The following is a 13312-nucleotide window of genomic DNA, read 5'->3' as shown; positions in this document are numbered from 1 at the left end:
CTGCCAACTTTGCCAACTGGGTGGCTGTTTTGTAATTTAGATACAATAAATCTAAGACAAGTAATTTCCTTCTAGAAACTTGAATTGCCTCCTTAGCAGAATGATGAGGGCTAGATTTAAGCTGTGGGGTTACATGAGAGCTTTAGAAAAGATACCCAGAGGACTCTATTAATTGCCCTCTCATTTTAAATGTAATATGGTTTTTATTCACAGGAAACTTCGGTGGTAAATTTCCTATAAGCATCAGCTTATGATTTAGAGGCCTGAGCGGCGCTTTTGAGGTTTTGTGCAGCAAGGCAGTAGCGGCTGCTGTGATAGAGTGATCATCTCTCCTCCCACTTCTTGTGTGGGGGACAGGCAGAGGCAGGGAGCTTGCTCATTTTGGACAAAAGTCGAGTAGGGCTTATAATCTGTCTATAAGTTAAAAGCATCAGGAAAATACTGATAACAAATTTTTCACAGCGAATGCTTTGTGCCAGGCACCATCCACACCCTCTTCATGAATAAACTCCATGTGTGGCCCTGGACCTGTGAACTGCACCCTGGGGTGGAGAAGATGCGGAGACAAGAGTCACGTGGAGCCGGGAGTCTAACCTGAGCCATGGGGCTTCCGAGTCCACACACTGAGCACCTGCAGTGTGCCAGGAACCATTCTATACTCCAGTGAGACCAGTGAACAGGACAGAATGTGTCCCCCAGAGCCTGACTCTCTGGAGCTTATAGATAAAGGGTCAGGATATGGAAAAATGACTTAAAATAATATTTTAAGTAAAAGAATATTGCAAGTAATTTATGAATAGACTGTTTAAACTGGCTAACATATGCTTTTGGGGAAGAAGTAAGCCATTAGTTGCATCTGATAAACGGAGTTAATTAAAATCTTCTTTTCAGGTATACACTAGCCAAGAAGATTTGTTGTTTTTTTTTTCTTACAATATAAATGTAATGCTGAGCTCCCAGTGCCAAGACCAATTTAATCCATTTGCTCTATTACAAGTTAAAAGAAAGAATTTGGCTAACATAGTAGCTGTCTGCTCCTTTGGTGTAATGACTGGCCGAATTGATGAACTTTATATAATGATCTGTTGCTATGACAACATGCAGCCCAGTGAGTGGAGTGGGGCGTTTCATCGTTACCTTTCGGATAATGGTTGGAACAGCAATGGAAGAAAATACAAAAGGTTTTCTTTCATGCTGCAGTAACTCTGGGTCAATGAGACAAGCGCTAAGAATGGCTCTTAGATACAGTGTTGGGGAATCATTCAAATGCACAATTGGAATGAAGTAATTTAGCCTCCCAGGTTCACGGCCTTGGTGTCTGCAGTGACTGTCCAGCCCTGTCACAGGTAATCATTGTCAGAATGGCCATTTGTCCCTTTCAGAACTTGAGTTTCTGTACTGCATTCAGCACAGGGAAAGCTGAATAATAAACATTCCTTTAAAACATGACAAAACTCAGAGAAGCAGTAAGGGGAAAATGGAATCCAGATTGCAGACTTAACTGTCCAGGGCTTTGCGATGAAAGGCCCCACATCTGTGTGTCACGGTTTCCTGAGCTGGCGCTCTGTTGCTCAGCAAGACTCTTTTCTTTTCTTATAAATTTTTTTTCTATATATCAAGTATGTTCCCATTCCACCCTCTAAGTTTTTTATTTTTTGCATCTTGGAAGAAATATATATATTTATTATGAGTTTTGGAAGTACTTCAAGCTGCTGTTCGTAAGAGGAATTAATTTCTCTGAGTCTTTTCTCGTTGCTCAGGGCATGAGAATTGGAGTCACTATACACACAGGGTATAATGAAATTCACTTTACTGTGTGTTTCCCTTTTAAAGCTTGCATGAATGGCAGAGGGCTGTCTGATCATACACAAGTACGAAACATCAGAAATTATTTAATTCCCAGCAACAGTAAACATTTTTTTATTGAGCTTCCCACATTGCCTTCTCCCTATCACTCCCTCCCTCCCTCCTCTGTCCTGCCTTCCTTCAAAGGGATTTTTTTTTTTTGCATAAGCTTTTAAATTTTGGTGAGACTGAAATTCTATAAATCCTCCAAAAAGAAATTTATTATAATCAGCGACCTTTTCCTCAAATATTTGAAAGTTCATTCTTTAGCGCTCATTAGTTTTCTCTAATTTCCTCCAAAGATCACCAGAGTCATTAGCCTAAAGGCCGTGGGTGATAACATCAGCTGCAGAATTATTGCGTAATGTTTGTCCAAACACAGCAGTTCTTCACAATGTTACATGCCCCGTGTCATCTCCCACTCTTTCCTAACCTGTGACGACATGTATAGGTTATATGCATTAAATAAAATAAATGTCAATATTTGAAAATACTAATCCATTAATAATGTAAATTTTACATTGTGGTCTCACAAGGTAAAACATTTGAGTCTAACATAATTTATAATACCTTTGCACCAGAATTTGAGTCATAATATCTTAGGGAAATAGGGAAAATAATTTACAGTCTATTTTTGAAATTGCTTGGAGCAAATTATCTGGATGACAAAATCTATTTTTATATTTCCTACTCTTGACTGGAGTCCCTGTGCTGTTTTGCCGGGGCTGCCATAACAAAGATAGCAGAGTGGGACGGACAGGCTAGATGAAACAACTGAGATTTATTTCTCACGGTGCTAGAGGCTGGAAGTCCAAGGTCAAGTTGTCAGCTGCACTGGTTCCTTCTGAGGTTTCCCAGATTGGCTTGTAGGTGCCTGTCCTCTCCATGTGTTCTCTCCTGTGGGTGCACATACCTGTAGCCTAATTTCCTCTTCTAAGAACAGCAGTCACTTTGTATCAGGGACCACTTATATGACCTCATTTTACCTTAACTACGACTTGAAGGGCCCTGTGCTGAGTACAGTCACATCTGAGGTGCTAGGAATTAGGGCTTCAACATGTGGGTTTGGAGCCCATCCCAATCCCTACCTGATTATAAGGCATTTTTCATGCCAAGCGATAGGTTGCTATACTTGACTGCCCCCATCAAGATTCATAATAGAATCTTGTTAAAACCACTGAATTCATGTTAGTTAGCAAACTGAACATTGATGGTTTCCCCTGAAGTCAAATATATGGTTAATTTTCAACAACTAATAACTGAATTATGTGCATGACACCCTCATTAGACAGGGCTTACGTTGCATACAGCAAGTAGTGGCTTGGGGTTCTTATTTTAATTGTATATTTTTTTGTTTAAATAAATCTTTTGATGCCTTAAATTCTCTTTTTAAAATAAAAACAGAACTGAAATAGAATTTTCATTAGACTATTTCTTATTTGCTCCCTGAGCTAGTGGACACGAGAGCCTTAGCAAACCAGCCCTTGCTTGCTATGAGGAGGACCTAAATTCTGGTCTGATAGTCTGAACTTTGTAACTCAACCTTCCTGGGCTTTGCTTTCCTTAGCGTGACGGAGAGGTCAGTTCTGTCCTGGGCTTGGCCCCCTACACGTTACCTGTCTGTTTTGAATTCCATAAGCTAAATACATGTGTGTAAACCAGGCTTCCTCTTTGCCTTGAATAACAGCCACCATCAAATGCACTGTTTTACCAGTCCTCCTGGTCTCTCAGGAAATCCTCAGCTCTGCGACTACTGACTCATCATTGTGGGAATTGCGTGTTATCTTTGCCTGCTTTAAGAACAAAAACTCCTCTGCAGACTTAGAAACCAGCCCTTGATTGCTATGAGGAGGACCTAAATTCTGGCCCCATAGTCTGATCTTTGTAACTCAACCTTCCTGGGCTTTGCTTTCCTTACTTGCCAAATTCAAAATGTTTTTGTGTGTCTCTTCCAACTCGGATGTGCTGTGGCTGTTTGAAGTTGTGGCGTAGAAAACAAAACAATGGTACCTGATCGGCTTCACAGGCGGCCCTATTGGTGAAGGGCCCTACCCCCGTGGAGCTTACGATGAAGAGTAGAAGCCACAAAACAAGTAAATTGGCAATTAAACTGTGATAAATGTTATAAAGCAAACAACAACAAATAAAGTACTCTGAGGTCCCAATGTTGTGTGAAAGAAGTAAGTAGACGTTTGTTCATTGGTCTTTTTCATGATCCGGGCACTGCCTTCCTGCCACTGAAAGAGACAGTGACTTTGCCACGTCCTTGTTCTGGAGCAAGTGTGGGCTTCACCCTCGTGTTGAGTAAAGAGGGGAGGACGTGGGACTGGAGCCCGGTGGAGCAGAGAAGGTCTGACTCACCGCCTACCAGTTGAGGTGCTGGCTGGTGGGGGTTCTGTATGTCCTCCCCAGCGAGCCTGTGATGAAATACCTGCTTCAGTGCAGTGGCATCTGTTAGTGTTGTGGGATTCAGAAATGTTACTCCTTTAACCCATCTTTCTCTGAAATGAGCGATTGTCAGGCTTTCTTTTCCTTTATTTGACTTAATTTATCCTAAAGAGAATTATATTCCTTGGTTATGTTGTTTCAAATTTACCCATTTGAAGTAAAATCATGTGATACGATGGAGGTGTTAACTGATGCCACTATGGTAATCGTTGCAGTATATAAATGTCAGCATGTTGTATGCCTTAAACACAGTGTACACAATGGAATATGTCTCTTGTATCCCAGTTTTTAGAAATTTCTGTATAATCATGATTGGTCATTAGACCAGGCCCCTGCAGTGGGAAGAACAAGATCCCCTCCCTGCCCACAGGACACTCCCCCACAGAAAGATACGTCAGTGATGAAAGAATGCCCTGACATTGGCTCTGTGGACACCACAGGAGGAAACAGCTGCCTGGGAGCGGGCAGAGGGGCACAGAGAAGGCTGCCAGCCAGCCATCTGAGCAAGGACACATGACAGCAGGGGTCAGAGCAAGGTGGCGAGGAGGCCACTTCAGACAAAGGACTTGTCTGTGCGGGGATCTGGACAGTTGCAGGCTCTCTCCGCTGCAGGACCCTGGATGACTGGAGCACAGAGCAGTGGAGACGGGGGACGGGAGCCGGAGGTTAGAGGTGCGCAGGCCAAACGCAGCCCGTGGTTGACACAGGACAGTGTTGGCACTTCATGCAGAGGGTCTGAGGCAGGAGAGGGGCATGGTCACACACGTGTTCTGGAGACACTCAAGTGAGAAAGGATTTCTATGCTAAGGTAACAGCGTTCAGGTCACAGAGCAAAACGAGGTACAGGCTGAAGAAGGAAAGGCTTCAAGTAAAGAAAAAGAGCTTTCTAAATGTTGTGTGTGGTGGGTGGGGGGTTCCAGATGTGCTGACCCTCGTGCCAGGGGAGGGGGAGCTTCAAGAGGCTCCTCGTGATCAGAAGCTTCAGAGGGTGAAGGAGACCCTGGCACAGGTGGTGGACCAGCACTTAAATCCACACTAAGTACAACTCTCTAGAGAGGCACTAAGCTCTGTGATGTTGTCACCTCTGAGTCAGCTGCAAATCCGATACAGGTGTGCAGAACATACGCTGAAAATTTTCATCTGTGGTGGTTATTTCAAGTCGCATTATTACAACTCTTTTTAAATTTGGGTTTTTTAACTTGCAGTTGCTTAAGAGTTTGAAATGCATGTGAGCATATTGGCATTTGAACTATTATTTGAGCAGGTTTCTCAGAGTAAAATCCATCAAAAATAAATAATAGACAGGAAGGCATCTCTGCCAAACTGTTGTGTAGGATATAGATCTATAAGCCATGCTTCCCATGCAAATGCTGCAGTAACAGGTACGAGGTGAGGATTCGCCAGCTGGACTCCCGCTTCCTTTGTCCCCATGCGCCCCCACCCCTGCATAGCTGTAACGTACCCTGTTTTGCCCCGAGAGTCTCCTACCTAAGCTCTCATAGGAGCCTTGCAGTCCCCTGGGTGGTGGTGATTCCCCTTCGATCCTCTGGCTTAGTCCATGTCTCCTGTCACCAGGAGGTCCCAAACAGTGGCCCAAAGCTCTGTGCTGTCACTGCTCCACAGGAAGGCTGGCCCCTCCCTCCCCGGGTGAGGACCTCCTCTGTGCTCAGTCACCTTCCCCGGAACTCCCACCCAGTGCCTGTCACTGCCCCGCTGCTGTGTGTTCAGTCACGCTTCGCACTGTGTGGAGCGGGAAGACCCCTGCATCTCGGAAGCTGAATTTCCCACCAGCTGGGAACTGCGATTTCCAAGTCAAAATTGAGTTGACTTACACAGTGAAGTCATACAAATTTTCCTGCACACCTAAGACTATGTAAATTGTATTTATTAAAATGTCTGCCTCCCCGATCCCAGGCTGCCCCCTCCCTCCCTCCCATCCTTCCTCCGTCTCGCTCTCCCTCTTCTGCTCACAAACACATACTCCCCCCTCAAAGACAGGCACTATGTTTTGAATCATCCCAGCATACAGCACAATTATGTTTTTTATGTTTGAACTTTCTCAAACACGTTTAACCAGCTAACCTCAAATAAAATTAAGCAGTGGTTTACTAACACTGCACGTACTACTTTGTAGTCAGTTCATAATTGATGCATGTTCAATGGAAATGTTTCAGAAGTCCATTTTTAAATAAACTCAGGAGAATACATGTCTGCATATGTATTTTCTCTCTAAATGTAAACATCTCTAAAGACTTGCTTAGAAGCAAAAAACTGAAAAGTATTTTCTGTCGAGAGTCTTCCAAGATTAATGATTGATTGGAAGCCTCAAAGCCAAAAGTTCATGATTTACTTCTGGTTTTAGGTCACTCCTTAGCCTCGTTTTCTGTGTGCACATAATGAGAACGTTGGACACTTTGCACCCTGATGGATTTTGTTCAGTCAGTGCCTTTAGGATGACTTGGGGGATGGATGCCATCTGGGGAGGTGCTTCTGGAGGACTGGGTTCGTGCCCTGGGTTTGCAGGCTGGTAGCCAGGGCCTCCCTGCAGTGCACCGGGGAAACAGCACGAGTTTTAAGTCTGTGTCTCTGACACAAGGCATTGACTGTGCCATGTCCCTCACTGGCTGAAATGCCCTTCTTCCATGCTCTTCCCAGCCAGTCTGGGGAGTCTCCAAGGTTCACGGACGCTCATCCTTGGGTAGCGCCTATAAATAAGTGAGCAGAAACACGCAGTGAGCAGAAAACCTGCAGATGGGAAGAGCCTGGGTCAGAAATGGATATTTGTAGTACAGAAAAGGAAACTTTGTGGAGTTGAGACTTAGAAATGCATCCCAAAGAAGAACATCAGAGAAAAAAAAGAAGAAAGTGATCTCAACAGAAAAGGAGGAGGAGAGCCAGAGGATGAGGTATTTACCAGGCAGGAAGGAAAAGGGGCCGCCTTCGCTGTTCTGCACATTTACCGTCGCCTGTGGCCTGGTGTCTGCCCTGCTGGGGCGGCAGGTGAGCCCCCTTGACACTAGAAATCCAAGATTGTCTCTTAAAAACTTCTGTCGCCTGACATTCCACATGACACAGCACGAAGCAGGCTCCTTTGAACCGCGGTCAGCGCTGGCGTCTAGACTTGCCCCAGGACAGCTGGTAGTGGGGTGCTTCTCTTCCATGGCTGCAGGTTAGGTCTGCTGAGAGCTGTAAAATGACTGGTGCCAGCGTCCACATCCAGCATGGTGGATTCACTAGGGCTGGGTGGGGGCCTATGCACCCGCATTTTCAAAGCCCCTCAGAGGATTCTCTGTGCAGCCAGGCTGGAGGAGAACCACGGCTGCTTAACTGCCTCGTGACCTGGGAGACCTGCTGACCTCATTCCCTTTCTTCCCTGTTGTCTTTGCAGATTACGGCACCATCAAAAAGGTGCGGGCGCCCCTGACCCAGAGCTCGGGCAGCTGTGTGCTGGAAGAAATCGAACTCTTCCCCGAAAGGCGGAGGGAGCCCATCAGGAGCCTGCAGATCCTCCACAGCCAGAGCGTCCTGTTCGTGGGCCTGCGGGAGCACGTGGCCAAGATCCAGCTGAAGAGGTGCCAGTTCCACCGCACGCGCAGGTAGGGCAGCCCCAGAGGCCGGCCTGTCCGCTGGAGCTCTTTCTAGCTGTGTCACCAGAGAGAGGGCACAGAGGCCACAGAGGTCTCTAAATTCCCCGTGGTTGAATGTCCACGCGACAGAGTTGTAACATCCTTGTGAATCCTGAATCCCAGGTGTAGAGTTTGATGCAAACAGATTTACTGTGATGAAAATGACCCACTGGTTATCTGCCGAGGAGGAGCCACACCATCACGTCTGCGAGCAGCTGTCAGGGTTACAGTAAATTATTCAGTGCTTTAGAACACTCAGTGATAGCACTGATAGTTGGTGTCCCTGAATTAATTTAGCACAGATTTAATTTTATTTCTGTAGTGTGTGTGTGCATATACATTCTCTCTGTGTATACTCGAATATATACCAGCCACAGAACAATATGAATTGTGTGTCCTCTTAGCCCAGAGCTAATCCACACACTCAAAGGAGCAATAGGCGTTGCCCTTCTGGGCAGTCCTTGCCATGCTGTCCTGGGCACCAGCTGTCTTAGGGTGCTGTCTCTCTCTTGAGGTTCCAGGACCACAAAGGCTGGTGGGAGATGGGAAGGAGATGGGGATTTCTACAGGTGCAGGGAAACCCATGTGTGTCCTCAGTTGACCCCAGTGATGTTCAAAGCTCACTTTGGAAAAACACAGGCCTAGGTGCTTGGGAATCAGAAAAGTCATGTGTACACCCTATGCTTCACTGGCACTTCAATGTTGGAATATTGCATAAATGCTTTGGCCCCTGATGCAAGCTTGCCCCTGGCAAAATCCCAGCCTTAAATGTCCTGAGGGATCAGGCCTCTTGTTAATTCTAGTGCTCCAAACAGGGCATCAGTGTGGAATTGGTGTAGAAGTGGGTGTCTGGATACATCACTCACAGGCATCACACAGGTCACTCTTTCTCCAACCAGGCGCTCAGTGGCACTGCCTCGGGGGCTCAGAGGATTGGAGTCTTGTTCTAGACCTGCACGTGCTGTTTCTTGACCTGTCACTATTGTATTTTAAGCCTCACTTTTTTTATCTAACTTGCAAATTACTGTAGAATAAAATGGGATGATGTATACAGTACAAAATTTAAAGCATTCTGCAGACTGTTCTTATGTAGAAGAAACGTCTTATGTATAATAAAAATTATTATAATATCCCCTTCTTGGTGGTTCTAGAAAATGAAGTCTATACTGTAATTCCTTCTTTGGTAGTAGAGTGTTGAGAAATAACAGTAGGGACTTCCTAGCTAGTAACAGTGCTATTGAGAGCATTGATACCAAATGGTGAGAGTTGATATTACCAACTATCTTTATATAGCACTTCTTTCCTAACTTGAATCCATGGTTGATTAAATTTGTCTGGATTGGTGTTCCTTGCAGGACTAATTTAGGGCAGGAATTATTCGGCCCAGTTGCTGATGGCTCAGTGGGAGACAGGAGGTTGGGGTTTGCCGGCAGACGTGTCACGCTTCAGAGTGCAGTTAGAAGGGCACCAGGCTTGCAACTCCATCCCAGTGAGCTCTGAGTTCCAATGGTGACTTCACTGGGTGCTTGACCCAGGTTAAGGTGCAGGAAGACACAGGCCTGTGCGGTATGTCCAGTTTTTCTGGTGTCAGAGTGGAGTTCACGGCTTGCAAAGAAGGAGGCCATTCATCCTTTCATGCTGCTTCCCTTCATTGGACCTGGGTGGCACGTGCTCAGCTCCAGGTAGATGAGGAAGCTAAATCCTGTATCAGCTCCAGGAAGCCAGGCCTCCGCGTGCCCACTCTCACCTCTTGTGAGACTGCACTTCAAGCCTGCTCATGAGTCCACGGGAGCTGGCTGCCACCAGGCACAGTGGCCAGGGAGCAGTTCACAGCGTTCTCCTTCTGTCCAGGAAAATATGGTCGCTTGTCTGTCCTCATCTGGCTCCTGTAGGGAGAAGATTTTTCAGTTACATCCAGAGCTGGGTCTCCCTGCTGTTCATGTGTCCACTCACTCAGAGAGAGCAGAGACAGATTGTAACTTCACTGTGGCCTGATGGATTGTGGTCTCTGTGTGCCCACACTCAGTGGGGGGATAGTTTGTGTCTGACGCCTAACAGTTCTAGTGGAGAAAAGAAAATCTGAAGATTTTAACTCAAGAGTCTCTCTGGATTCTTTCTAGTATGTTTCTCTGCCATCCTTCTCCTAGTGAAAATTAGCTGGAGAAATGAATCGATTTTTAAGAAAACAATATCTTTGTAACCAGAATTTTTTTTTGCATGAATGATGTGGAGAAAATGGTGGCATTTCATTTATTTTTTTTTGACAAAAGCACTGTCAATTTTCCAGAAATATGCCTTAAAAAGTATACTAAATAGGAACAAAATAACAGTTGAGTAATAGATGGATACTGACTTATTTATTAAGTATACTTTTTGTAGTAGGATATAATTTTAGCTAATGCTAGAAACTCAACTTTATTATTGAATCGTAAAGTAGTTAAGAAATTGAACTTAAGTGATCATATTCATGTTTTTCATTTTCAGGAATATCTGGCAATGCACATGATAAACAAATGTTTATAAATGATAGCAATCAATACAATTCCACAAGTTTCTTTTACATACCTGGCACTGTGCTAGATTTCATCACTCTTTAATCATTTTATCACCTTAATCACATACCCCGAGAGTAAAGTCACATATCATCTCTATTTTTCAAAGGAAGAAATGGTGGCTTAGAACTTTGGTGTCCTACTCAAGGTCACACAGCTCTGGTGGCAGGAAACCCAGGTTCAGAGCTGGGACTTTCCGCTCCCAGGGCCAGGGCCTCACCTCTGGTTCTCTGTGCTGCCCCTGGCACAATAAGGATCGAGATCCTTGCTCAGTGGTCAGGTTTCAGAGGGGACCAGCTGCATGATGACAGCACCTTGCATTGGGTCACTCACTGAGAGCCTGAGCTAGTTAGTATCAGGACAAGCCAAATTCAGGTCTACTGATAGCTAGTTATGGCTTTTCCCCAATAGTTTCTTCTTTATTTGCTAGATACAGCAAACCAGAGGAGTTTTGTCCCCCCTGGCTATTCTAAAGTGAGTCTCCAAGTCTCCATTCTCCAGTTTTCCTACAGGTGACCCTGGAGCCTCAGGGGAGGCTGAGCTCCCACATGCCTACACCGTCCGTGCTGTGCGCTGCTTGTCACGTGGGACAAGCAGCACGGCATTTTAACGTCACAGAATTGTTTTCCTCAGAAAGTTATTTTGAAAGAAGAATATTTAAAAAATATTATAGTCAAATTTGATCAAAAAATAAGTAAAACTATACATTTTAATTTTAGCATTTTTTGCACAACCATTTAATTAATAGCGTGAGGACATTATGCAAAGAATTAATCTTGCTATCAGAGTGGGCAGTTACCTTCTGCGATGTAAAGTGTGGGAGAAACTCATTCTTCTCTGTATATCTGATTGTACTCTGGGGCTTATTTCCCTCATGTATATATTAGTTTCATAGGGTGAATTAACATTCATTGAGCTTTGAGGTCCCTGGGGAGTCAGGATAGGCCTGGATATGGGTACAGCATATGACAGGAAGGTAGGTGAGCTGTTGTCAACCTGGGACCACCTGACGTGCACTGGGTGCACATTCCGGGCTCCCCAACAGTGGTGTGAGGTCTTGAAAGTGGAAGACGATCTCCACAGGGGTGCATAGGAGAGAGCAGCCAAGAACAACCACTGTCTTCATTCCTGTTGATGTAAATAGCAGTGTAAACTCATAACCTTATACTTGCAGGAAAACAGACTCCGGCAGAGAACTGAGAGTCCCCATTTCATTGTTTCAGGCAGAAAACAATGGTCACAGGACTCAGGCTGTAATAGTCAAGTTGAAAAATCAGGCAGTTATTCCTCCCCCTGCCCCCACCAAGTCCACTACCCTCTCCTTTCCTTTTCCTCCTGGGAAATACCGCAGCCGGCCAAGTGGCCTGACAGATTTCAGCTCTTGTGTGGTGATGGGAGGAGGGCTTTTGATAAAGACTTTTAAAGTCATTTTAAGGACTGTGCATTAATTAAATCAGTGGATCAGCACACTGCCTCTGTAAGGAATTAGAAAACATGCAGGCTTCCCAAGCTGCCTGGCTTCTGTCGCAACTTCTCAGCCCTGTCCTGGTAGCGTGGAAGCAGCCACAGATCATAGTGAATGAGCGTGGCTGTGTGTCAGCAGGGCTCCCAGATCCCAGACTCATCAGGCCAAGGAATATAATATACTTTCAGACTCAGAGAGTTTATTGTTTTCATTGGCAACAAAAGCAGGAGCAGAAAAGGTGTCCGCTACCCACGTCCCTTGTCCCACAGGATGACACCAACACAGAAGGGCTCAGATGACCATACAGCAGGAGAACTAGGGTGCCACGGTGCAGAGCAGCCAGTCCACACTGCAGTGGAGGGGGATAGCCTGCAGCTTGATGAGAAACTACCTCATGACAGCCTCCCCAGAACGGAAGCAGGTGGGAGGGCAATGGCCTTGCGCAGCTCCTCATCATCCTCCCACATGCCATACCCAGGGAGGATCACAGGGCGTTTTGCCAAAGCTTAGGCCTGCTGTGCTTGAGCCTTGCCCTGTGCGGTGTTTCTTTGAAACTTCACATGGCGGGCTGTCACTTGCTGACTCCTAAATTAGAATATTGCTCTATATGCCTTTTGAAGGAATGAATGAACGTTAAAACATTATGTGTACTGATTTATAATGTTAGGTATTAAACCTAATAAATTATATAAATTAACTCTATACATTAACCTTTTCTGAATAACATGATTTTTTTTCCTTTGGATATGTATATATTTAATATTTACATAAATTTTATATATATTTTCATTTTTTAAATTACAGTTTACATTTAACATTATTCTGTAGTAGTTTCAGAGGTATAGTAAAGTGGTTAGATAGTTGTGTCCTATACAGAGTGGTCCCTCGATACCTGTGTATTCTTTCATTTTTATTTAACATCGACCACAGTTCCGAGGTGAGTTAAACCTGCCAGGCTGTAGAACGAACATTTCACAGGGAGGGATGGAGCTGGACCAGAAAGAACGACCACAGACTCTCCAGTCACAGAACAGCAACGAGACCTCCGAGTGCTGCGTGTGGGCAGGCTTGTCTCGGCTCTCGGGAGCAGAGCTCGCTCCCGGTGGCTGGCGCTGCCTGCCTTCCCAGGCCCGGGGCAGCCTCCACTCGGTGCCTGGCCCCAGGAAGGCTCCTGAAACATTTATCAAATTCACAAACGGACACTCTGCCTCTTTCCTCTCTGCTGCTTTACTTAATAACCTAAAAAGAAACCCTAAGTTCTTGTGGAGCAGTAACACTCCCTTTACAGAAAAGTGTAGTGATAGAAAACGTTAGCCAAGGGACTGAAACCCTTGGGGCTCGGGTGTTTGTTTTGGTTTATTTTTGCTTCATTTTGA

General features: G+C 45.1%; 1 protein-coding gene across 1 annotated transcript in view; it reads left to right on the top strand.

Moving 5' to 3' along the window:
- Positions 1-13312, top strand: part of SEMA5A (semaphorin 5A) — a 441285-nt gene that overhangs the window by 340030 nt on the left and 87943 nt on the right. Inside the window, exon 12 of the mRNA XM_045847790.1 lies at positions 7682-7889. Coding sequence (XP_045703746.1) covers positions 7682-7889 — 208 coding nt within the window. The remainder of the gene's footprint in view (positions 1-7681; positions 7890-13312) is intronic.

The sequence above is a fragment of the Phyllostomus hastatus genome, unplaced genomic scaffold (assembly GCF_019186645.2).
Source record: "Phyllostomus hastatus isolate PE091 unplaced genomic scaffold, TTU_PhHast_1.1 phas_contig_58, whole genome shotgun sequence".
NCBI lineage: Eukaryota > Metazoa > Chordata > Mammalia > Chiroptera > Phyllostomidae > Phyllostomus > Phyllostomus hastatus.
The sequence above is the reverse complement of the archived record's forward strand: the minus strand, read 5'-3'. Positions and strand labels throughout refer to the sequence as shown.